Source organism: Erinaceus europaeus, chromosome 17, assembly GCF_950295315.1.
Source record: "Erinaceus europaeus chromosome 17, mEriEur2.1, whole genome shotgun sequence".
Classification (NCBI taxonomy): Eukaryota; Metazoa; Chordata; class Mammalia; order Eulipotyphla; family Erinaceidae; genus Erinaceus; species Erinaceus europaeus.
Window position 1 is genome coordinate 35,798,116 of NC_080178.1, and position 25,138 is coordinate 35,823,253.

Sequence of the window (25,138 nt, forward strand, 5' to 3'; positions counted from 1 at the left end):
GTGGTCTGTGTGTGTGGGATGAAACCCAGGTCTTGAATGTGCACAGCTTGTACCCTATTACTGAACCACCTCTTGGACCCTTATTTTACTAAGAGGATGCCATTTACCTTTTGCTAGGCTCTTTCCTCTGGTCGTACTTGTGCAGTTCCGTTTTGAAACTAGAAATGCCTTCTCTGAGGAAAGTCATGGGTTGGTTATATTTTGTACTTAAGTACTGTGCTAATTGTATTTTGCACATAGTATAATGCTGTGTTCATCCACCCACTAGAGAGAGTTTAATGGCTTAGAATGCAGGAGCATAGCCTGCATACAATTTATGGTAATTCGTGTGTGGCTTCACATGAAGTTGTGTCGGGTGGGGAAATCTGGATCCAGAAAGAAATGGTGAAAAGAAGAGAGAGAAGGCATTGCTGAAGGGTAGAGAAAGGTGGACCAGACAGTGGGGGTGTGGGGGATGGAGGTGGTAGTTTTCTGATAAGAATTGACAATAGCACAGTATTAGGCTTGAGAGGCTATGGCCATTGTCTCCTGATGCTGTCACTTACTCCTCACCTCTCCTTAGTGTGGTAGAGAAAGTGTGATGGGTAAAAGCTCTCTATTATGTGTATACAAATCATGCTTGGGGCTTTCTTGCTGCTGATGCATTGCTTCTCTCCACAACAGCTGCTGGAAGCTACTGAGCCCTCTTCTACCCTTACCCCAGCTTGGTACATATGTTTAGCCAGTGTGTATTGCTGTGGTTCTTATTCTACTAATTCTTGGCTAAGATTCAAGAAAATGACTACAAGGAAATTTCTGTAATAGACAAGAAAAAAGAAGGTGGGGGGTTAAACAGACATTTCTCAGAGACATGCACCAATTGGTTTATTCTCCTTTCACACTTGCCTCTCATTTCTTTTTTAAATTTGTTTTTATTATTTTTTATGTTTATTTATTTTCCCTTTTGTTGCCCTTGTTTTTTTATTGTTGTTGTAGTTATTATTGTTGATGTTATTGATGTCATTGTTTCTAGAGAGGACAGAGAGAAGTGAAAAAAGGAGGGGAAGACAGAGAGGGGGAGAGAAAGATACATACCTGCAGACCTGCTTCACCACCTGTGAAGCAACTGCCTTGCAAGTGGGGAGCTGGGAGCTAGAACTGGGATCCTTATGTGGGTCCTTGCACTTTGTGCCATTTGCGCTTAACCCGCTATGCTAGCGCCTGACTCCTGTTGCCTCCCTTATTTTTTAAATTGCTTCCTGAGTGAAGAAACCCCACTCTAATTCAGGGCATGCCATGGAAGTAATGAACCTGTGATTAAATTAAGCCTACAGGTTACCTTCTTCATTGTGCCTTTTTAAATATAATTTACTTTCTTTTTTTAATTAATTAATTAATTATTGGATAGAGACAGAGATAAATTGAGAGGAGGGGGGAAGATAGAGAGGGAGAGGAAGACAGAGAGACACCTACAACCCTGCTTTACCACTTGTGAAGCTTTCCCCCTACAGGCGGGTACCAGGGGCTTGAACCTGGGACCTTGTGCATTGTAATGTGTGCACTTAACCAAGTGCATTACCTCCTGGCCCCTTGTGCCCTTTTTCTTTTTTTTTTCACTTAAAAAATATTTTTAAGAAATGAGACATTAACAAAACCATAGAATAAGAGGAGTACAGTTCCGCACAATTCCCATAACCCGATCTCCATATCCCATCCCCTCCCCTAAGAGCCTTCCTATTCTCTATCTCTCTGGGAGTATGGATCCAGGGTCGTTGTGGGTTGCAGAGGGTGGAAGGTCTGGCTTCTGTAATTGCTTCCCCGCTGAACATGGGCGTTGACTGGTCGATCCATACTCCCAGTCTGTCTCTCTCTTTCCCTAGTAGGGTGGGGCTCTGGGGAAGCGGAGCTCCAGCACACATTGATGGGGTCGTCTGTCCAGGGATGTCTGGTCAGCATCTTGCTGGCATCCGGAACCTGGTGGCTGAAAAGAGAGTTAACATACAAAGCCAAACAAATTGTTGAACAATCATGAACCTAAAGACTGGAATAGTGCAGATGAAGTGTTGGGGGGTATCCCCTGCATGCTCTTGTGGACTTCTGCTTTCAGGTATATATTTTTCCCTAGTTTATGGGCACGTGTGAACCTATGCTCTATCTCAGGGGACCTGGACTATATCTAGGTTTGGGGACTTCATTGGGGAGTGGACCACCTGGAATGGAGTTAGAGAATACTATGAAAGGAAAGGTCTCACCCGAGTGATGAAGCTGAAGGGTTGTCAGTGCCCTTTTTCTTTACACACTTTATTGACCATTAGTGTTTTCATCAGCACTGTTCCTGCTTTTCCCCTCCTGGAAGGTCTGGCAAATAGAAAAAAATGTAGTACAGACTACACATTAAGACAAGAAGATATAATTGAAAATTCTAGCTACCCTTGGAAGGAGCCTCTAATGTGAACCATAGTCTTTATGAATAATAAATGCACACAAAGAGACTCATAAAGGCATAACACACTGAGCCACTTGTGTATCTTGTTTCCTGGGAAGCTTCTAACCATAATGGGAATGGAAGTCTAATGAGTTGATGTTTTGCTGTTCTCCACTTCATCTCTGTCTTACTTTGGTTTTCCCTCTATTTCTAGAACTGTTGTAATAAGCAAAATAGATAGATATTATCGTGAGGTAGGCTGTGTCCTTATTTGGAGGCCTGCTAGGCTTGTTTTAATCATGTGACCATGTGCATGGCACAGTATGTGTTAAGATAGTACTATTCACCCATGGGCTATTTTCATGTTTAAATTTTTCATCCCCCTTCCTTAACAAAATATACTTCCAGAAATGTTAAGAAAAAAAAATGCCATTGCAGTTTAAAATCTATTCAAGCATGTCTTGTTAAGAGAGGGAAGTGGAGAAGTAGAAATGCAACAAGAGGAGAAAAGATGTAGGAAAATGAAGATAATCAGTAAGCATTCCCATTCTTCTAAGTAGCCATGTAGGAAAATGAAGATAATCAGTAAGCATTCCCATTCTTCTAAGTAGCAGAGCTGCCTTTTGAGTTTAGGATCTTCTACTGGGGCTCAACTGAAGCATTACAACAAATACCTCTGTACCATGCCAGGTCCCATGTAAAAGAAGGGCAGATGAATATGACATCTTCCCTTGCCCATAAGGAAAAGATGATACAGTTAAAGAAGAATCAAAATTTCATAGTAATTAGTGTTAAAACAAGAGGTGCTTAATGACAGCTTTACCTAAAGTACTTGTGGAATCAAAGGAAGTTAGCATTATGTTTTTTAAAAAAATATATTCATTTTACTTTAATGAGAGGTACAGAAAGAGGCAGAGAAAGAGAGGGTGGGAGAGAGGAAGGAGAGAGAGGAAGAGGGAGAGGAGGGGAAGAGAGAAAGTGAGAGGGAGAGAAAACGAGCAGAGAGAGAGAGACCTATTCTGGCTTATGGTGGTACTTGGGAGGGAACCTGGAGTTTAGGACCTAAGTTCCAGGCATGAAAGTTTTACAGAACTATATTATGTCCTCATTATTGGCGCTAGCATCTGACTTTGACAATAAGGCTTCCAGTGGCAGAGGCTTAAGTTGGATATTTCAGGTGTAGGATATGAGGGGGTAAGCGGAGAAAAGGAAGTAGTATCATACTGGAGGCTTGGGTAAGTTATCAAGGGAAAAATATTTTGGGGGGGCTTCTCAGCTTTTAAAGATTTAGATCTCAACATGTTATAATTAAGTGGCTTGAAGTATGGATGTTCATGGCAATAATCCAGGAGGAAAACTGAGGATCTAGACTCAGAGGATCGCAGCAAATGTGAGAAAGTGGATGGATTGAAACCTTGCAGCAAAGTTGTCTGTGGTTTTTGGCATATGGGGAGATATATAGAGCAAAGTAGGGGGAGGGATAAGAGATGCCTGGAATCATCTGCCTTCAGTGATCAGGAAATCATACCACTTTTTTCTTTTTCTTTTTTTTTTTTTTTTGCCTCCAGGGTTACTGCTGGGGCCTGGTGCCTGCACTAGGAATTCATTGCTCCTGGAGGCCATTTTTTTTTTCTTTATTTTGTTGCCCTTGTTGCTGGTCTTATTGTTGTTATTGTTGCCACTGATGTTGTTGTTGGATAGGACAGAGAGAAATTGAGAGAGGAAGGGAGACAGAGAGGGAGAAAGAAAGATAGACACCTGCAGACCTGCTTTACTGCCTGTGGAGCGACCCCCTGCAGGTGGGGAACCGGGGGCTCGAACTGGAATCCATGAGCTGGTCTTGTGTTTTGCACCATGTGTGCTTAACCTGCTGCACTACCATCAACCCCCCCATGCCACTTTCACCTCAGTTCTCACTCTAATGATTCCTCTTAGGATTTCACATTCATTGGAATATAATGAAAATTATGAACATTTTCATTTCTCAAATTAGAAAGTGTTCCTGGGGCTAGCCAGTAGGTCCTCATCAAGTAGCAAGAAAATAGCCAGGCCTAACACATACCAACACAGACATAAGATGAGGGGTAATTGATCTTTACTAGAGGAGGGGTTATTGGAAACACATTATTCTTCAAGACCAGCCCCTTTTTTGTCTCTAGGGATTACAAAGTAAGCCCAACAGAAAATTCCTTATAGCCTAAATACACTCTGGTGAGTATAGGGTATGGCTCTCACCCTGGACACTTGGAGGGTCACATCCTTACCCTCTTTCTACTTGTTATCTTTTATTTTTTGAATTTAATATGTTTTGTTTTATTTTAAATCTAGAGATACACAGAAAGAAAACAGAACATTGCTCAGCTCTGGTTTACAGTGGTGGTATGGAGATTGAACCAGGGAACTTGGAGCCTCAGGCATGAAAGTCTTCTTGCCTAACCATTATGCTCTCTACCCACCCCTCACTAGTTATCTTAGTCTGTGTGAATGGTGACACTGTTGACCTTTTGGAAATTTCTCCACAAATACAGTTCTGAGCCCCTAAATGCCACACTTCCTGTTTGTAATCTCTGGTCTGCTTGATGAGGACTGTTGTTACTCAAGTATGCCATTAACTTGCAAGTTCATGTAGGGGAATTGTTGCTCCAGCTCAGGCATCCAGGTGCCTGAGAAAATGGAGAAGCACTGGAGCCAGCCATGGGAGAACAGGAATGCTGACTCCTCTACTGACCAGTTGTGTTACTTATCCAAGTTACCTAACTTCTCAAAACTAAGAGGAAAGGGCTACTGGCAGCCAACTACTCTACTAGTCAAACCTCTGTAGCTACTGTGGGTTCGGTACACAGTAGGATTTTTTTCTTCCGGAGACTTTAGGACTTTGTGCCTCATGCTGTCCTTTTTTTTTTTTTAAAAAAAAATTCATTCTGCCCTCTCCTGGATCTGAGATTTTTGCACAGAAGGAAGCTGACTAGAACCAAGAGGATTTGCTAAGAAAAAACATTTTTTTTTGGTCATCATTAGGGCTTCACTGCTTTTTTGTTATTGTTTGTTTGTTTTTCATTTTTAAGATAGAAAGGAGAGGTAGAAAGACACCACAGCATTGAGGCTCCTTCCAGTGCAGTGAGGCTGAACTCATGCTCATGACAAAGAAACAATCGTCCCAGATGAGCCCTCTTGCCACTAAATATATAAAATGGAGAGTCTTGCCTGCTGCTGAAGAGATATTTCCTCAGTTATTATCCTTGCTATTGAACAAATAATACGTATTTCTGTATACTGTCTTGATTTCTGAGCCTCCCCCCAATTGTTTGATGCTCTTTCCTCCTGCAAGCACACATATATCTGCAGTATACATTTCTGTGTTAATACCAGATAAGTATCCAGTGTCAGCCTTTTCAGGAAGACATCTATGACAAAAACTTAAAAGAATAAAAAATAAATAACTCAAAAGAGAAAATAACATATCTAAATTGAATGAATAAGGTTTTAATGAGTGAATAAATTGATATTAATTGATAAGTAAGCCTGGGGTAGGGTGCTTACAGAAAGAAAAAGGTCAAAAGAAACATGCCTTTATTTAGCAGACAAATTCATTGTGTCATTTGGTGATCACATGATCTCAAGACATGAAGGTTAACACTTCACAAATCTTTCTAGATATAAAATCTGTTGCTAGAGAATGCCTAAATCTAGTAAATCTGGTAAATCTAGTAAATCTAGGAGACTTGGCGGAGGTAGATAGCATAATGGTTATGCAAAGAGACTCTTATGCCTGAGGGTCCAAAGTTCCAAGATTCAATACCCTGCACCATTGTAAACCAGAGCTGAGCAGTGCTCTGGGGTAAAATAAATTAATGAAAAATAAATAAAAATAATAAAATGAACCTAGGAGACTGAGAAAGGCTGTCTTTAATCACAACTACATTTGAAAATTATTTTTTAATATTAATTTATTTTTATTTATTTACTTACTCCCTTTTGTTGCCCTTATTGCTTTATTGTTGTAGTTATTGATGCCGTCGTTGTTGGATAGGACAGAGACAAATGGAGAAAGGAGGGGAAGATAGAGAGGGAGAGAGAAAGACAGACACCTGCAGACCTGCTTCACTGTTTGTGAAGCAACCCCCTTGTAGGTGGCGAGCCGGGGGCTCGAACCAGGATCCTTAACCCGGTCCTTAGGCTTTGTGCCACATGAGCTTAACCCACTGTTCTACCGCCTGACTCCCTGAAAATTCTTGAACACCTTCCTATAGTCCTACTTTTTTCTTTTCTCTCCAAGTTCCCCTGCCCTAGTTTTCTTCCCTTTTCTGTGTGCCAGAGAAAGTGAGAGAAGTGGGTCTTAGTTGAAGGATGTACTAATTCCTTACAAAAGTTCCCACATATTCCTCCCCTTCCATTTACTACTTCAATTTATCAATCTAAATGTTCTTTAGGAAATTATTTATTTTAAAAATACATAAACAGGGTTGGGAAGATAAAGCATAACTGCTATGCAAAAAGACTTTCATGTCTGAAGCTTCCAGGTTTCTGGTTCAGTTTCCCCTACGACCATAAACCAGAGCTGGAGTGCTTAAAGAGTGTGCAGGATCTGTGAGATACCTCACCTGGGTGTGTGTATACTTTGCTGTGCATTCATGCCAGGTTTAAGCCCTGCTCCATCACTCTGGGGAAGCTTTGGTGCTGTGGCATCTTTCCTGCCCTCGTTCTGTGTCTCTCTTTCTAGCTTGTCCAGAAGAGTGAATCTTCGGCACAATAGAAATATACGTAATCTACATGCCTGCCTGTATATATCCATGTCTCTGTGTCCCTTTATTTGGAAATGTCATTTTTACAGCAATTTTTAATTTTTGCCTGTTTTTCAGGAATATGCTGCCCTTGGTTTTAGAGAGATAACAGACTGTCTTGCCTCCCAGAGGCATTCCTTCTTGACAAACTGCTCTGCTTTGGTCTGGATAAGCACTGAGTAGTAGTTTGTATTTATGAGGCACCTGGAAAACACTGCAAAGCTGCAGAAAGTGACCATGAATAGCAAGCTTAATTTGGTTTAATGTGTTTTGGCTTGCTTGACCTCACCAGAATAAAAATGTGTCTGTTTAAATTATTGTATTGGGAGTGATAAAAAAAATTCTAGAGACATTTACTCCAGTGGGAGAACCTTGAGATTACTTTTGCAAAGGTTTAAGCCCATGGTTAATGTCAGATAGACCTGATAAATGTTTAACATGGAGACCCAGTCATAGATTAGGTGATTTATGAGTTCTGAATTTTAAGAGTCTGTATTGCTATTTTTTTTCCCCTTTTGCTACTTTTTTTCTTTTTTTCTAGACGATTGGCTGGCAACGACCTTTCTTTTATCCACCCAAAGGCCTTGTCTGGGTTGAAAGAACTCAAAGTTCTGTAAGTAATGCAATTTTAGAATTTCACAGCTGGCTGTGTATTTTCTTTCTGCATAGTCAACATGCTTGGAGCTAGGTTAAGCACAGTTTCTCTTAGTTCAGGATTAAAAGATTTAATGAGTTGCCAATGAGTAATGTAGGAGGGTAGAGGTTGATTTAGACAACCTTGGGTCTAGATAACAAAAGTTAAAATCTGTGTAATAGGTATTCTGACTTCCAGTGCAGACAGTTAAATGTTAAGCTTTCTGTGTGTCCAATACACTGAATCAAAGCCATATTTAAGTTTCATTTATAGAATTTTGTTTCTATTTATTTGATACTTGTAAGAACTCTGAACTAGCTAACTCTAATGGGAACAGTTTAAACAAAATCCAAATGTTAAAATAAAATAATTTTTAGAATTAAAGGGATATTGAGATTTATTTGATCTGAGAGAGATCTGGAAACAAATGTCTAACAGTGGGTAGGAGTTTGGAGCATGGTGGATTGGGAAACAGAAGCCTGCCAGCTGCACTTCTGCCACTATGTTGCTGGTGATTCTCTGCAAGTCAGTAGACCTCTCTGCTTGGGTGAGGTAGATGGGCTGCTTCCCCAGCTCTGTTTTTGCCCTGACCCTGTATTCACTGAGGCCATTGCAAGAATTCCATAAGAGCTCAGTATCTGCTGCCTTCTTGACCAAGGTGGCTTTACCTAAAGTTCATTTTTCTGGACTCTTAATTTTTTTTTTTCCAACTGGAAAAAGCACTGGAGATCCCAGTAAATTTGCTTGTTACATGTCTCAATATATACTAACTGTGCCTAGGGTGATGGATAACTAGGGTATCTTTATTCCTGCAAGTGAAATAACTTCTGGAGATGAAGATTACCAAACATTTAGGTGATAGCTTGGGATATTGGCTTGGGTTTTATTTTTCCTTTTATATTAAAAAAAAATGCTTCTTGCTTATTTGCAATTCCCTGCCTTGACTAATGCTCCCCTTTCTTGCCTTTGGCAGTATTGTATGTAAATAAATTACTATGAATTTGTTAAAGAGAAAAAGATGATAGCAATTTTTTGTCATTAACTAATCAAGATTTTTCCTTTCAGAACCCTCCAGAACAACCAGTTGAAAACAGTACCTAGTGAAGCCATCCGTGGACTGAGTGCTTTGCAGTCTTTGTAAGTAACTTTTTTCTTTTTTTGTGACTACTCTAATCACTAAACTTGTAAGGAATTAGAATCTTGAGGAAAAGACATTTAACCTTCTCATCTGAGATAAAAATGGGAATGACCAACTTCTGTCATCAGTGTCCTTTGCTGAGGTAAGAGGTGGTGACTCAGTTTACCTCCTTTCTTGTTTTAGAGGCTGGAGGAAAACTTTGAATGTATACTGTTAGGTTTACTTCTATGGCCTTATTGGAAAGTGACCATTATCTATTTGGAACAAGACTTCTGTGTATATAAAAGTACAGTGTTTTGCCATGTATTGGCCAAGAAATAACCTTAAAAAGGTTTCTGCTTCAGGTGATGATAATCAGTGTAAATTGATAATAACTTTTTTTAATACTTATTTATTTATGTATTTATTCCCTTTTGCTGCCCTTGTTGTTTTATTGTTGTAGTTATTATTGATGTCGTCGTTGTTGGATAGGACAGAGAGAAATGGAGAGGGGAGGGGAAGACAGAGAGGGGGAGAGAAAGACACCTGCAGTCCTGCTTCACCAACTGTGAAGCGACTCCCCTGCTGGTGGGGAGCCTGTGGCTCAAACCGGAATCCTTAAGCGGATCCTTGCATTTGGCGCCACGTGCGCTTAACCCTCTGAGCTACCGCCTGACTTCCGATAATAACTTTTCATTTGTAAACATTAAAACCACTTTTTGGGAGGAGATTGTGTATACTAATTTCCTCCCTAGGTTTTTCTCTTTGAGGAAAGTTGGGATTTATGTGGAATGCTCAAGATTTCAGTTCTTATATTTTGTCATGTTTATTCACTAATAACAAACCGTTTCATATTATGCTTTATTTTTTTTGTAATATCTGTCTCTCTCTCAAAATTAGGGGTCTCTGATGCCATGATTTGGGCCTACACACTACTCTTTTCCTTGTAGCAGATCAAGATAGATCAGATAGCAGCTTTTGGTATCATGGGGATCTTGAAATCTACAGATGATTTTGAACAACTTTGCACCTTAAAATTATTATTATTATTAGTAGTGTCGGTGATAGTAGTAGTACTTAAATAAGTAGAGATAGAGTTAAAAAAAAAGTGAGTAGGGCACCAAAGTAAAAACCCTGTGATGAGGGGTAGACATGCAGCTTCCTGGGACAGTGGGGTGTGGGAGTGGGTGGGAGGGATGGGTCACTGTCTTTTGGTGGTGGGAACGGTGTTTATGTACACTCCTAGTAAAGTGTAGTCATATAAATCACTAGATAATTAATATGAGAGGGGGAAAATTAATTGTATGTCTCGAAGTTTTTAAAACACAGACTGAGTCTTTTTAATATATAGGATGTATGTTTGATGTGCGGACTCTCTCAAAAGCCTAGACCAAGTAGATCAGAAGCAACCAATAGCACAGCTATATACTGGGTACTGTACAGCAAACCATAACAAAAGGACTTTTCAAAGTTAACCCAATTACCAAATAATGCGATGATAACATTAACTTTCCATTGTCTTTTTGAACCCTAAGACAGCAGGAATCTCATATCTCCTCTACTTCCCCTAGTCCTTGAACCTTTGGATAGGGCCCACTTTCCCGTATGTCTCTCCCAATCCATATCAAATAATATTGCATCTGCTGACCGCAACCTAATCAACACAATGATTGCCACCTCAACATGCTTCACCTCAGACTGTGTCCAGAGACTTCACATGTGGAATGACAACCCTTCAGCTTCATTACTCGGGTGAGACCTTTCCTTACATAGTATTCTCTAATTACATCTCAGGTGGTTCACTTTCTAACAAAGACCCAAAACCTAGATATACACCAGGTTCTGTGAGAGAGAGCATATGTTCACACGTATCCATAAACTACTGCAAAATATATACCTGAAAGCAGTAGTACACTAGAGTTTGCAGCTAGTACCCCCCCTAACACTTCCTCTCCACTATTCCAAGCTTTGGGTCCATGATTGCTCAACAATTTGTTTGGCTTTGTATGTTAACTCTCATTTTAGTCACAAGGTTCCAGATGCCATCAGGATGCCGGCCAGGCTTCCCTGGACTGAAGACCCCACCAATGTGTCCTGGAGCTCAGCTTCCCCAGAGACACACCCTACTAGGGAAAGAGAGAGGCAGACTGGGAGTATGGACCGACCAGTCAATGTCCATGTTCAGTGGGGAAGCAATTATAGAAGCCAGACCTTCTACCTTCTGCAACCCACAATGACCCTGGGTCCATGCTCCCAGAGGGACAGAGAATGGGAAAGCTATCAGGGGAAGGGGTGGGATATGGAGATTGGGTGGTGGGAATTGTGTGGAGTTGTACCCCTCCTACCCTATGGATTTGTTAATTTATCCTTTCTTAAATAAAAAATAAATTTAAAAAAAAAGTGAAAGAGACCACAACACCAAAGTTTCTGTCAGTGTAGTTGGGGCAGACTAGAACCTGTGCCATATATATGGCAAAGCTACACGCAGTCCAAGTTTTTCAAGTATTTCAAGTATTTGATGAGCCAAGTATTTAACTAGTCCACTACCTTAAAAGTAAATAAATAAACATTAACTTATGACTATACTACATACATATTGTCATTAGGGCTAAAGAGATAGGTCTCCTCATCCCTGGGGTAGAAGATCAAGTTCCTCCTTCTTTAATGACTTTAAAAGTCTCATTCTCTTCTCCTCTTTAAAAAGAGAAGAGGATGAGAAGCACTGACCTAGAGATAATATAACTAACCATTTTCCAAGGTTAAGAAAAATATTTTTCCATATTTATCAGGTAGAATGTTCACATGCTCTTGAATAAAAGTTAACATAAATTCAGGTTAGAATTGTGAAATAGGCTAATCTGGTTTTGAATCCTTACTTTGTCACTTATAGTTGTGTGATGGGAAAAATTTAAAAAATTCTCTGTTCAGTAGCTTATTACTTTTGTACCTGAGGAACATGCAAGCACTTTCAGCAATATCTGGCATAATTTAGGTACTTAGTAAGCACCTGCAGAGTCTATTAATGTTGATAATTATATATAATGAGATAGCTTATCATTTTTTCCCTTTGATTACTAGTTTTATCCCATTAGCAGAACTAGCTGAAGGGAATGTCTGAAAGTAATGAGATAGTACACTTCTTCAAAAAGAAACCTGTGGGGGTCGGGTGGTAGCGCAGCGGGGTTAAGCTCACATGGCACGAAGCACAAGGACTAGCATAAGAATCCCAGTTCGAGCCCCTGGATCCCCACCAGCAGGGGGGTCACTTCGCAAGTGGTGAAGCAGGTCTGCAGATGTCTATCTTTCTCTCCCCCTCTGTCTTCTCCTCTCTCAATTTCTCTCTGTCCTATACGATGACAGCAGTGACAACAATAATAATATCCATAACAATGATAAAGAACAAGGGCAACAAAAGGAAAAAAAAAATAGCCTCCAGGATCAGTGGATTCATAGTGCAGGTACTGAGCCCCAGCAATAACTCTGGAGGCAAAAAAAAAAAAAAAGAAAAAGAAAGAAACCTTGTGAGTTTTCTGTTCTATTACAATAATGAATATGGGATTATTGCTTCTGCTGTTGTTCTAAGTCCAGTGGGATGAGGGCATAGGCCTCAGAGTATGGTACTTTCACCATCCAAAGCCTTCTTAGTAAGCAGAGCTTTCCAGATTAGAGATTTTCTTGTCTGTGTCTTTGAAGCTGTGGTATTTCCTACTTAAAAGTAGGGTTTAGCAATATGTGGTTTTTTTTTTTTTTTTTTAAGTTCCTGGGGCTGGGCAATGGTGCACCTGGTTAAGTGCACATAACACTAAGTGCAAGGACCTGTGTAAGGATCTGAGTTCTAGCCCCCGCTCCCCACCTGCAGGGAGGACGCTTCACAAGTGGTGAAGTAGGTCTGCAGGTATCTTTCTCTCTCCCTATCTCCCCAACCCTCTCAGTTTCTTTCTGTCTTGTCCAAAAAAAAGAAGAGAAAAAACAAAAAACAAAAGGTAGCCACCAGAAGCAGTAGATTCATAGAGTGCTGGCAAGGAGCCCCAGTGATAACCCTGGAGGCAAAAAAGAAACAAAAATCCCCATAGAAATTTTTGGTAAAAAAATTGTAGTACTCTTCCAGGTTACAAAGTTAGATTTTATATGTATTTGTATGCTAATCAGTGCCCTATTTCCCCCCACACCATAGGAAAAATGTGAGTTATAGAAGAAAATAAAATGACCATTGTTTATCTGGTCTATTTGCCAATATCAAGCCTTTTAAAAATTATTTTATTTATTTACATAAATAAATAAAACCCCCACCAAGGTTATCACTGAGGCTGATTGCCTGCACAATGAATCCACCACTCCCAGCTGCCATTTCTGCCCCCATATTTTTAAAATTTTATTTGACGTAATATACAGAAATTGAGAGGAAGAGGAAGAGACAACGAGACACCTGCAAACCTGCTTCTCTGCTCCAGAGGCTTCCCCCTTGCAGATGGGGACCAAGAGCTTGAACCTGGTTCTTTGCACATAGTAATATTTTAGCTCAGCCAGGTATGCCACTGCCTACCTGCCCTTCCCCTCCCAATCAGTTTCAAAGGTACATCACTGGCAACTGTAAATTGTAGATTGCCTTTTGATTTTAGATTAGATACCCTAGTAGTAAATGGGAAATGAATGTGAAAATAAGAACATGTACAATAAATTATACATTGTAAAGGTTAAACTTTACTTGTATTAAGTGTCATAAAAAAGTGCCTGGCATATTGATCATTTATAAGTAAAAATATATATTAAATGACTAATTTCACCAAAAAGCCAAATTATGGAACAAAATAATTAGTTACTTTCCAGAACTGAGTAGATTTCAATGAGACTTTTTCAGTGGATCAATTGAAATGAATTCCTTTACAGAAATGTGACTCTGCTGCCTCTATATACCCTTTCTAGCCTCAGCTGGATCTACAGAGAAAGAGCTATCTTACCTCTTTGAGATCTGAATTCTTTTTATTATTATTATTTAAATTTATTTTCCCTTTTGTTGCCCTTCTTGTTTTTCATTGTTGTTGTAGTTATTGTTGTTGTTGTTATTGATGTTGTCATTGTTAGGACAGAGAGAAATGGAGAGAGGAGGGGAAGATAGAAAGGGGGAGAAAAAGATAGACACCTGCAGACTTGCTTCACCACTTGTAAAGCGACTCCATTGCAGGTGGGGAGCCAGGGGCAGGATCCTTTTGCCAGTCCTTGAGCTTCGTGCCATGTAGGCTTAACCCGCTGAGCTACCGCCCACCTCCCAAGATCTGAATTCTAAAAGTGTCTGATGTCACCTGAAATTCTGTCTTATTTTCTTTTGCTTCTTAGAATTCATTTTACTTCAGAACAATCATAAGGAATTGCTACTATTTTCCATGATTTTGACCAGACTATTGATTCATGCTGTCTAGTTTAAAGGCTAAAAAGAGAGAGAGCATTAGAATATTTGAACTTTAGAATTATGGTAACTTTACCAAGAAAAAATACAAAATATATTCTGATTCATGGCTACTAAGTATGTTAAATTATTTAGATGACTTCAGGTATTTGTCGTAGAAAAGTTTCTCCCTCTAAAGTAATATTTTCTCAGAAGCATACTATGCTTATCACTCAGCAAGTGGGTTGCAGAGTTTAAATTATTTCTAAAATTAGGGAGAGAAGAGTCTTTTTTTTTGTGTCCTCACTATGATTTGTTGCTTTGGGTTTGATTTTTTTTTTTCACACAGAATGAGAGACAAAGGAAAAAGAGAGACACCACTGCTCCAAAGCTTCCCTTACTGCTGTAGATATAAGGCTCAAACTTGTTTCATGATCATGACAAAGCAGACACCCTCCCACAAGGTCTACCCAATTCTGTTTTATTTAAGAAGGAAATGTTTGTTAGCATAATGGGCTAGTGGTCAAGTTAGATACCATTGAAATTCTGTCAGGGTGTAGAACAGTCTTATCAGCACTTGAGTCAGTGTGAAAATCTGATCTTCAGACCTGAATTGAATGAAAGATTTCCTTGTGGTTTTGAAGTGGTGCTTAGGGGAGTAAAGTTCACTAAGATTGAAATTGACCAGAAGTGGTTAGATGCTAGTATGTGAGGATGACTATAAAAATCTGAAAGTGTATTTGGAACTACAACAGTTCCAAATTGTTCAGACAAACCTGTTTACAGAAAATTTCAAGCCAAAGTTCTGATATTCATTTTGACTGTCAGAGTTTGGTTTATCCCATGTGCACATGTGCTGGTCTATAAGGCTAGGGGACTAGCACCCCAAATTGTGTTATTTTGTTTCCCCCCTTTTGTTGCCCTTGTTCTAGCATTGTTGTGGTTATTATTGTTATTGTTGATGTCGTTCGTTGTTGGATAGGACAGAGAGAAATGGAGAGAGGAGGGGAAGACAAAAAGGGGGAGAGAAAATCACCTGCAGACCTGCTTCACCGCCTGTGAAATGACGCTCCTACAGGTGGGGAGCCAGGGGCTTGAACCAGGATCCTTAAGCCGGTCCTTGCGCTTTGCGCCACGTGCACTTAACCTGCTGTGCTACCGCCCAACCCCCAAATTATGTTATTTTGTATCAACTATTCCAGAATTAGAGCTGGGGGACAACTTAATAGCAGTATTTATTTTAAATTAAAAATTAGTAACAAAACATAATAATAAAATATGTAGATTATTGGTAATGCAGAAATAGAAAAAAGCTTTTGATTATACCAAGTAGGTATTTATTAATAATACAGCCAATTTGTTAATACTTATTTTCATACATATTTATTTTATTATTAATTTTATATCACATAAGGAAATAAAATTATTCCTCACTAAGATATGTCAGATTCTAGAGTGTAAGCGAAACACATTTAAAAGACAAAAAAGGGGGCCAGTCGGTGGTGTACCTGGTTAAGAGCATACACTGCAGTGCACAAGGACCCAGGTTCAAGCCCCTGGTCCCCATCTGCAGGGGGAAGGCTTCATGAGTGGTGAAGCAGGGCTGAAGATGTCTCTCTGTCTCTCTCCCTCTCTCTATCCCCATCCCCACTCAATTTCTGTTTGTCTCTATCCAATAATAAGTTAATAAAAAAGTATTTTTAAAAAAGACAAAAAAGGAACTCAGTTAATTTTTTAACTAGTGCCTTTTGGCGTGTAAATTGCAAAATACCTTAAACAAGCCCACATAATCTCTCCAGTCTATGAAGTATCTGCTGTCATTTACCACATCTACTAACAGAATCAATTATAGTGTTTTCTTGGTCTGTTAGGATGAATATTAATACTGTTATTTATACAAAAGTTATTTATACAAAGCCACTATTCAGATATCATAGTTTGCTATAAAACATTGATCTGGGTGTAAGTGCATGCAGCTTTTTACCATTATGGTGGTGCCACCAAAACACACATGGGAATTGAGACATAAGGATTATTTGTTTTAAGTCACCACAAATCATTTTTCTCATTTCACTTCTTATTTAAGGGTTATATTTCCCCAAAGTTCTTTTGATCTCTTTACTTACTGTGTGGTTTTAAATGTATGGAAAATTTCTAGCATAGAGGAAATCATGTGTGTCTATTTACTACTGTGCATACAAGTTAATTTTGTTACTATCTTAGTTCATAGCTCACTTATTATAGCCATCCCTTTTATTTGATAGTACATAGCACAGAATTCTGTGGGAGAGTAAATGGTATATAATGCTAGACAGAGCATTAAAAAGATACTAACAGTTTTCCTTATACTATTTTTCTACATCTTAACAAAATAATTTAATAGGATTACTTTCAATAGAGTATTATATGCTTATGTCAGAGGACACTGCTCATTATTCTGGTGAATATGAACACTACCATGCTCATATTGTCATCACTATGATAACTTACGCAGTTTGAATTTTTTGAATGATACTGTATGCTTTGAGACAATAGGGAAAGACTACATTTAAAATTTTTTTATTATTTTTATTTATTTCCTTTTGTTGCCCTTGTTGTTTTATTGTTGTAGTTATTGATGTCATCGTTGTTGGATAGGACAGAGAAATAGAGAGAGGAGGGGAAGACAGAGAGGGGGAGAGAGAAAGATAGACACCTGCAGGCTTCCTTCACCGCTTGTGAAGCAACTCCCCTGCATCAGATAGGGAGCCAGGGGCTTGAACCAGGATCCTTACCGGTCCTTGTGCTTCACACCATGGGCGCTTAACCTACTGTGCTACTGCCCGACTCCCCAAGACTACATTTTTTTTTCTTTTTTTACTTAAAATACAGTCAAACCCTTTTCCTCCCTAACTATGTCTTCCTAGACCATCCAGTCTCTTCCTGTTAAGTTCTATTCACTCTGATCTTATGGGAATTGCTGGAACTATACCTACCTGATTTCTGTTGCTGAGTCCCGACCCAGCTTCTACTCATTCTTGGGTTTTAATCATTCTTGAGTATCAGTTTACATAGTACCTTTAAGTGATAGTTTCCCTGACTAAAACACTGTATTCCAAAACTTTTGCTGGGGCTTTGAGCCTGCATGATCCCACTACTTGAGATATAGTCTTTTTTTTTTTTTTCCAGTAAAGATTGAGAAACAGAGAGGTGAGATGCCACAGCAACATTCTATCTCTTAAGAAGCTTCCTTTTTGCATGGTCCTTCCACATAGTGCCAACGGCTCAAACTTAGGTCCTTGCACATGGCAAATTACAGTTATGTTCTCTACTAGATAAACTGTCCTCCTGCCTCCTGCTCTAATTACTCATTATCTTAGTATCCCGTTTACCTCATGACACTTTTTAAGCACTCTCTATTCGTTTTCAATTTTTTTTATATTTTAATATTTTTGCATTATATATTTTTATATTTTAATTTGTTTTTTATATTGTGTGATATCAAATTTAGGAGGTCATCTCATGCCTGTCATGTTCATCATTTTGTCTCCTACACCAGCAATATGCTTAATTTAATTATCTGATTATAGATAATTAAGTTAGCTCTAAGCAGAACTTAATTACGTGTACTATTTAGTTACCTTACATTATTAATTCTGTGATTATATGTTCAGTATCTTTGTATCTAAGTGGAATTTCCTTGAGGTTGTAAAGTGTGTGAGAGAGACAGATGAGCTTGAGATTGAACACACTCCTATCTACTTATTAAAGCAAAACTCTGAAACAACTCTGTAGCCAGTACATTGCCCATTTCTGTCTCTTCTCAGGGATATATGTGTTCTGGAAAGTCTAAATGAGTCCTATAAATGTTTGTTTCTAAGATAATTCTCAAGGCAGCTGCTCAGTTTCCCAAGCTCTCACTTTTTAAAAATTTAAATACTTATTTATTTATTTATTTTGTTGCCCTTGTTGTTTTGTTGTTGTAGTTATTACTGATGTCATTGTTGTTGGATAGGACAGAGAAAAATGGAGAGAGGAGGGGGAGAGAAAGACAGACACCTGCAGACCTGCTTCACCACCTGTGAAGTGACTCCCCTGCAGGTGGGGAGCCGGGGGCTCGAACTGGGATCCTTCCACTGGTCCTTGTGCTTAGTGCCACCTGCGCTTAACCCGCTGTGCTACTGCCCGACTCCCCCAAGCTCTCACTTTTAAAAAGCTTTTTCAGTTAAGTGACTTTATCAAATAGAAACTTCCCAGTAGATCCTTAATAAGACCAAGGATCTTTGTTGTTGTTGTTGTTGTTGTTGTTATTATTATTATTATCATTAGGGGGATTAAAGTTTTAAAGTCAACAGTAAAATACAGTAGTTTGTACATGTGTAACATTTCTCAGTTTTCCACATAACAATTCAATCCTCTGTCGGTCCTCCTCTGCCATTATATTCCAGCATCTGAACCCTCCCCCCAACCCCAGAGTCTTTTACTTTGGTGCAAAACACCAACTCCAGTCCATGTTCTGCTTTGTGTTTTCCCTTTCGTTCTTATTTTTTAACTTCTGTCTGAGTGAGATCATCCCATATTCATCCTTCTCTTTCCGACTTATCTCACTTAACATGATTTCCTTCAAGTTCCATCCAAGATGAGGTGAAGAAGGTAAATTCACCATTTTTAGTACCTGAGTAGTATACCATTGTGCATATATACCATCACTTACTTAGCCACTCCTCTGAGATACCACTTCACCCTTGTGAGAATGTCATACATCAGAAATGTAACAGCAACAAATGCTAAAGAGGTTGTGAGGACAAAGGAACCCTCCTGAACTGCTGCTGGGAATGTAAATTGGGCCAACCCCTCTGTGGAGAGCAGTCTGGAGAACTCTCAGAAGGCTAGAAGTGGACCTACCCTATGACCCTGCAGTTCTTCTCCTGGGGATATATCCTAAGGAACCAAACACACCCATCCAAAATGATATCTATGTTCATAGCAGCACAGTTTGTAATAGCCAAAATGTGACTCTTGGAAGCAACCTAAGTGTTCAACAACAGATGAGTGGATGAGTAAGTGTGGTATATGTGCAAATGGGGTTTATCTCAGGGATGCAAGGTTGGCTCAAGACCAAGGATCTTTAACCCCTACTGATCTGTTTCTAGGAAGGAGACTCATCTGTGGCAGGGAACTAGCATGAAGGGGAGGCTATGGTAGGAACCAAAGCTGGAGAAGACAAGCTGGGAGTATGGATTGACCTGTCAACGCCCATGTTCAGCAGGGAAGCAATTACAGAAACCAGACCTTCCACCTTGTGCATCCCACAATGATCTTGGGTCCATACTCCTAGAGGGTTAAAGAATAGGAAAGCTATCAGGGGAGGGGATGGGATACAGAGTTCTGGTGGTGGGAATTGTGTGAAGCTGTACCCCTCTTATCCTATTGTTTAGTCAATGTTTCTTTTTTATAAATAAAAAATTAAAAAAAAAAGAATAGTCAGGAAAAAAAAATAAACCAGAGCTAAGCTGTTGTATGCTTTGCATTGGGTTCTAGTTCTCCCCCGCCAAGAGAATTGGATCAGTCCTGCTAATTTCGCGGCCCGCTTGGCCCCGCCCCAAAGAACCCTGAGAGAGGGTTCCTGAGTTCCAGAGACAGAGTTCCAGAGTTCGAGAGTTCGAGAGTTCGAGAGTTGGAGAGTTCCGGAGTTAGAGAGTGCTTGGTGCCGCCGCGGGGACAAAGAGGCAGCAGAGGGTTCCTGAGTTGCAGAGTAAGAGAGAGTGCTTGTGCCGCCGCAAAGAGACAGCAGAGTTCTGTTTGGTGATTAGTTTGTCTTAGTTTATGAATCATTGTTCCTGAATAAAGAAATACAGCTTCCCTGCCCAGCCGTTGTCTCCGCATCTCTGTTACCCGCCCATGAAGCTAGCCCGCCCAGCAGGAGCCTACGAATTTTAACAACAAATGGCGCCCAATGTGGGGCATAGTGAAACCTGGGGGCGGAGACTGCATCAGAATAACTCCTCAGCAACACTAAGCAGTGTTGTAGTAGTAGTAGTAGTAGTAATAGTAATAGTAATAATAATCTTAATAATAATAATAAATATTAAAATTTTTAAAAACTTGACTAACAGTAACTCGACAGGGCTAGGGAGATAGCTCAGTCTGTTAGACTATCAACTTATATGTTACAGACCTCACAGGTTACAGGTTCAATCACCAGCATCACCTTATTCCAGAGTTGAGCTGTGGTTTAGTTCTTTGTCTGTCTCTTCTCCTTCTCTGTCTCATATAAAGTAAATAAATATTTTTAAGATAAAAATGATTTTACAGCAAAACGGAATCTTTAAGTCTATTAAGTCATAAGAAAATTCAAGGGAAACTTTTATGTCTCAAAATAAATTTATCGATGCTAGGTGGTAGTGCACCTGGTAGAGCATGTGTGTTACAATGTACAACACTCAAGTTCAAGCCCCTGATCCCCACCTATACATGGTGTGAAGCTTTCTCTCTTTTTATCTCCCTACTTCCCTCTTGATCTCTCTCTGTCTCTACCTAATAAATAAATAAAATATGTTCAAACACCAAAACACAATTAGAAAAAAATACAGAAAAGAGACAGAAGTCATGTACTGGCAAAGCAATTAGCATTAAATACCTTTAGGAAAAAACATCAAAATCAGCAGTTATAAGAGGGCATAGGAAGAAATTTAACAACTACTCTAATCAACCTGGTATATATAATAAGTGTCAGGAAAAAAAATAAATAAAAGTTCTCCACTAATCCTTTACTGATAAATCTTCACAACTTAAATTCATACACCACAGGTTTAATGAAAATCAGAAAACATAATTAAATGTTCATTCATTCATTCATTGTTTCATTTGAGAGAAGTAGAACAGCACTCTGGATATATGTGGCCATAAACTAAACTCAGGATCTCTTGCTTGAGAGTCCAATACTTTATGTACTCTGTCACCTCTTGGGCCACACTAAGACACTTTAAAAAGTTCAGTTAGAGATAAAGAATAGGGGAAGGGCTCTGGGGAAGCAGAGCTCCAGGACACACCAAGGAAGTCTGGTCCAGGACACACCAAGGAAGTCTGGTCGGCATCATGCTGGCATCTGGAACCTGGTGGTTGAAAAGAGAGTTAACATAGAAAGCCAAACAAATTGTTGACTAATCATGGACCTAAAGGCTGGAATAGTGCTGGGGGGGGTGGTGGTCCTTATTTTGTAGATAGCTAGTAGGCATATTTTACTTAGACTCCAAAGGACTTGTGGCTATACTAGGTGGTTTTTTTTTTTTTCCCTGAGTCTGAAATCAGATATGCAGGTGGATCCAAGTTATTGTCTGAGGAGATGATGTCATGACTGGAAAAAGAACCAGAAAGCTGGATCAGGGAAGAGAGTAGCTCCCTAATATGGGAAAGGGGGTATAAATATTGTTGATTGTAAACCCTATCGATTTGATGTGATCTAAGGTCCATAAGAGCCTATGTGACCTCTGCATCCTTGTAGATCTGAGCTCACATTCTGTGGTCATGAATAGGAACATTCCAAGCTGCCCCAGTATCTACCCTTCTTCCTGTGGTGTAGGATAGAGTATGTTGTCCCTCCTCCCTTCATGGATGGAACATTCTATACCGTTGTTGATCCAAGTTGAGGGCAAGGTTCTATGCGGGCCCACAAAGGGTTCTATTGTGTTGTTCCTGATAGAGATGACCTGTAACAATGGAGAGAGGGATTTCTTTGAGATCTAGGCCCGTCAAGTCTGTGTGGGAATCTCAGGACTCCTTGACTAGGGCCCCAGCTGATGGGGTGGCCTGATAGTGACTAGAGAGTCATCATTAAAGTATGCCAGTCCCTTGCCCTTATTCAGCTTTTGCAGTCCTTGCTTTGAAAAGATTAGCTCTGGAGTGAGTGAGAGAACTGTAATAGGTGAGGAAGGTATCTAAGTCTAAGTAGACACTTTCATTATGAACTTTATACTGACTCACTACAGACTTGTGTATTTTTGCTTTCAGATATATATTTTGCTCTAATTTATCGATACATGTGAATATATGCTTTATATTATGGGGCCTGGTCTATATCTAGGTTTTGGGACTTTGTTAGGATGTGAACCATGTGGAATGAGAGAACACTGTGAAAGGAAATGTCTCACCAGAGTAATGAGGGTAAATGTTTGATATTCCATGCCTGATGTCTCTGGACACAGTCTGAAGTGTGAATCAAGCTGAGGTGGTAATCCTTGCATTGATTAGGTTGGTATTGGCCGATGCAATATCATTTGGTATGAATTGAGAGAAGCATGCAGGAAAGTGAGCCCCATCCTAGAGGTTCCAGTACTGGGGAAAATATAGGTTCTATAGAGGAAGTGGGAGGTTCCTGCTATCTTAAGGCTAAGAAGAGAATAGATAGTTATTGCTATAATCACATTATTTGGCAATTGGATTAACTTTGAAAAATCCTCTTGTTAGGATTTGCTGTATCATACACAGCATCACCATGATTTATGTCCTTTGACATTATTTGTATATAGCTGTGCCACCGGTTGCTTTTGTTCTCCCTGGTCTAGGCTTTTAAGAGGGTTAACATATCAAAGACAGCCTATGCATTGAAAAGAGTCTGTGTTTTAAAAAGTTTTTAGTTATACAATAAATTTTGCCCCCTCATATTAATTAAATAGTGATTTATATGACTACAAATTAATAGGAGTGTACATAAACACCATTCCCACCACCGAAAGACTGTGTCCCATCCCATCTCCCTCACACCCCGTGAAGCCGAACATCCACCCTCACCCTCACCCCAGGGTTTTTACTTTGGTGTCCCATTCCAAATTCAGTCAAATTCTGCTTTGAGTTTCCCTTTCTGTTCTTCTTTCTCAACTTTAAGATGGTGCTAGGAATTGAATCTTGGACATCAGAGCCTTAGTCATGACAGTCTTGTATAACCACTATGCTCTCTCCCTAGCCTGATAGTCAATAGCACTCTGAAGGATTCAGATTTAGATATATCCCTCAGTCATGAAGTCTAACTTTTATATAGTGTTCTTAGAGAAGTTGTTAGATTTAGGAGAACTTGAAGTGGAATTACAGAAGTTGGGAATCTGTGGTTCTGGCTGTATTTAAAACTCCATTTTGAAAATGCTGCAAGATGTGATATTATAATAATTTGACTTATTCCACTAGAATTCATTATTGAGAGTGGTTGTTTCTGTTTCTGGCAGACGTTTAGATGCCAACCATATTACCTCAGTCCCGGAGGACAGCTTTGAGGGACTTGCGCAGTTGCGACACTTGTGGCTGGATGATAACAGTTTGACAGAGGTGCCAATGCATCCCCTCAGCAATCTTCCCACTCTGCAGGCACTGACCTTGGCTCTCAATAAAATCTCAAGCATCCCTGACTTTGCATTCACTAACCTATCAAGTTTGGTGGTTTTGTAAGTATATATCTTTTAAAATGCCATGTGTTTGTGTTAACTTGGGGGATAAAAGTAGTTTTCTTTTGATAATCATTATAGCTTATTGATTGTGCTTCTAAAGATTACTGTCTGATAGTGTTGTCTTTTTTTAAATATTTATTCCCTTTTGTTACTATTGTTGTTTTATGGTTGTAGTTATTGTTTTTGGATAGGACAGAGAAATGGAGAGAGGAGGGGAAGGTCGAGGGGGGAGAGAAAGATAGACAGACACCTGCAGACCTGCTTCACTGTTTGTGAAGCGACTTCCCGCAGGTGGGAAGCCGGGGGCTCAAGCCGGGATCCTTATGCAGGTCCTTGTACTTGGCACCAGCTGCGCTTAACCCACTGTGCTACCACCTGACTCCCGTTTTTTTTCTTTTTAAACATAATTAAGCATGCTGAGTTTTAAACAACAAAATAGAATGATTAAAGAAAAGAAAGAATGATGGCAACTTGTTTAATCTTTTCTAAAGTGCATGAGCATCTGTGGTCATTAGAAGAAAATGTCCTATTCAGCAGAATGTACAGCTTTTACTTACCTATCATAAGTATATTCAGTATTAAGAAGAATTAGAATTATCTTAAGATGCTCCAAGAATATAAGGTTCAGCAACATTTCATCTTTTTGTCAGCTTATCTATTCAAAGAGTATATCCATTTCTGGTTTTAATCCTTGAAAACTTGGACATAGTAAAGTGGCATTTTAAAAGACATCTGTTACCAGTTCTCACTGATGTAAGCTGACGTGCTTCCCTCTATATACCATTTCCTTCATGTCTCATAGGAGAACAATCAGAGTTTCACTTCAGGGAATTAAAAACTCATTATTCTCTGTTCAGTGAGTCTGAGTCTGTTCTGCACATATCCAAGAAACTACCCAGTGCTGTGTACATTAGACAAATGTTGGAGATGTTTAGCAGCATTGTTCCTTTAAACCATATCAGTTTAGACATAAAATACTACAAAAGTTGCTGCTGGATGATTGAAATGCCATTTTGATATCTCTGCTCCCCCCACAGGCATCTTCATAACAATAAAATTAAGAGCCTGGGTCGACACTGTTTTGATGGACTAGATAACTTGGAGACCTTGTAAGTTCTTTCATATTTATGTCAGTTTCATATTGTGATACCAACAGTGTAATTTTGTGTTTCACTGCAGAAAGTGTATGATTGATATTCTTGCATAAAATAGGAGGTTTTTTTCATTTTGTATAGGATGCTTTTGTTGTTAGTATAAGTAATGTATTGGAAAATTCTTGTTATTTCAGTTTTACATTGTACTACCATTGTGAACAAAATTCTGTATTTCTGTGTGTACACCAGAATAGGATCATTATTTTTTTCTGTTTTAGTTTTACTAATTGCTTTTATTTGAAGACATAG

The 25,138-nt window shown here is 39.3% G+C and overlaps 1 protein-coding gene across 3 annotated transcripts in view; it reads left to right on the forward strand.

Annotated features, from left to right (window-relative positions):
- Nucleotides 1-25,138, forward strand: part of LGR4 (leucine rich repeat containing G protein-coupled receptor 4) — a 142,603-nt gene that overhangs the window by 98,517 nt on the left and 18,948 nt on the right. For 2 of the 3 annotated variants that reach the window (XM_016194244.2, XM_007536964.3), the window contains exons 3-6: nt 7,727-7,798; nt 8,885-8,956; nt 23,517-23,732; nt 24,773-24,844. In XM_016194244.2, the coding sequence (XP_016049730.1) occupies nt 7,727-7,798; nt 8,885-8,956; nt 23,517-23,732; nt 24,773-24,844 (432 nt within the window). The remainder of the gene's footprint in view (nt 1-7,726; nt 7,799-8,884; nt 8,957-23,516; nt 23,733-24,772; nt 24,845-25,138) is intronic. The other variant, XM_060176665.1, reaches the window with a different exon arrangement.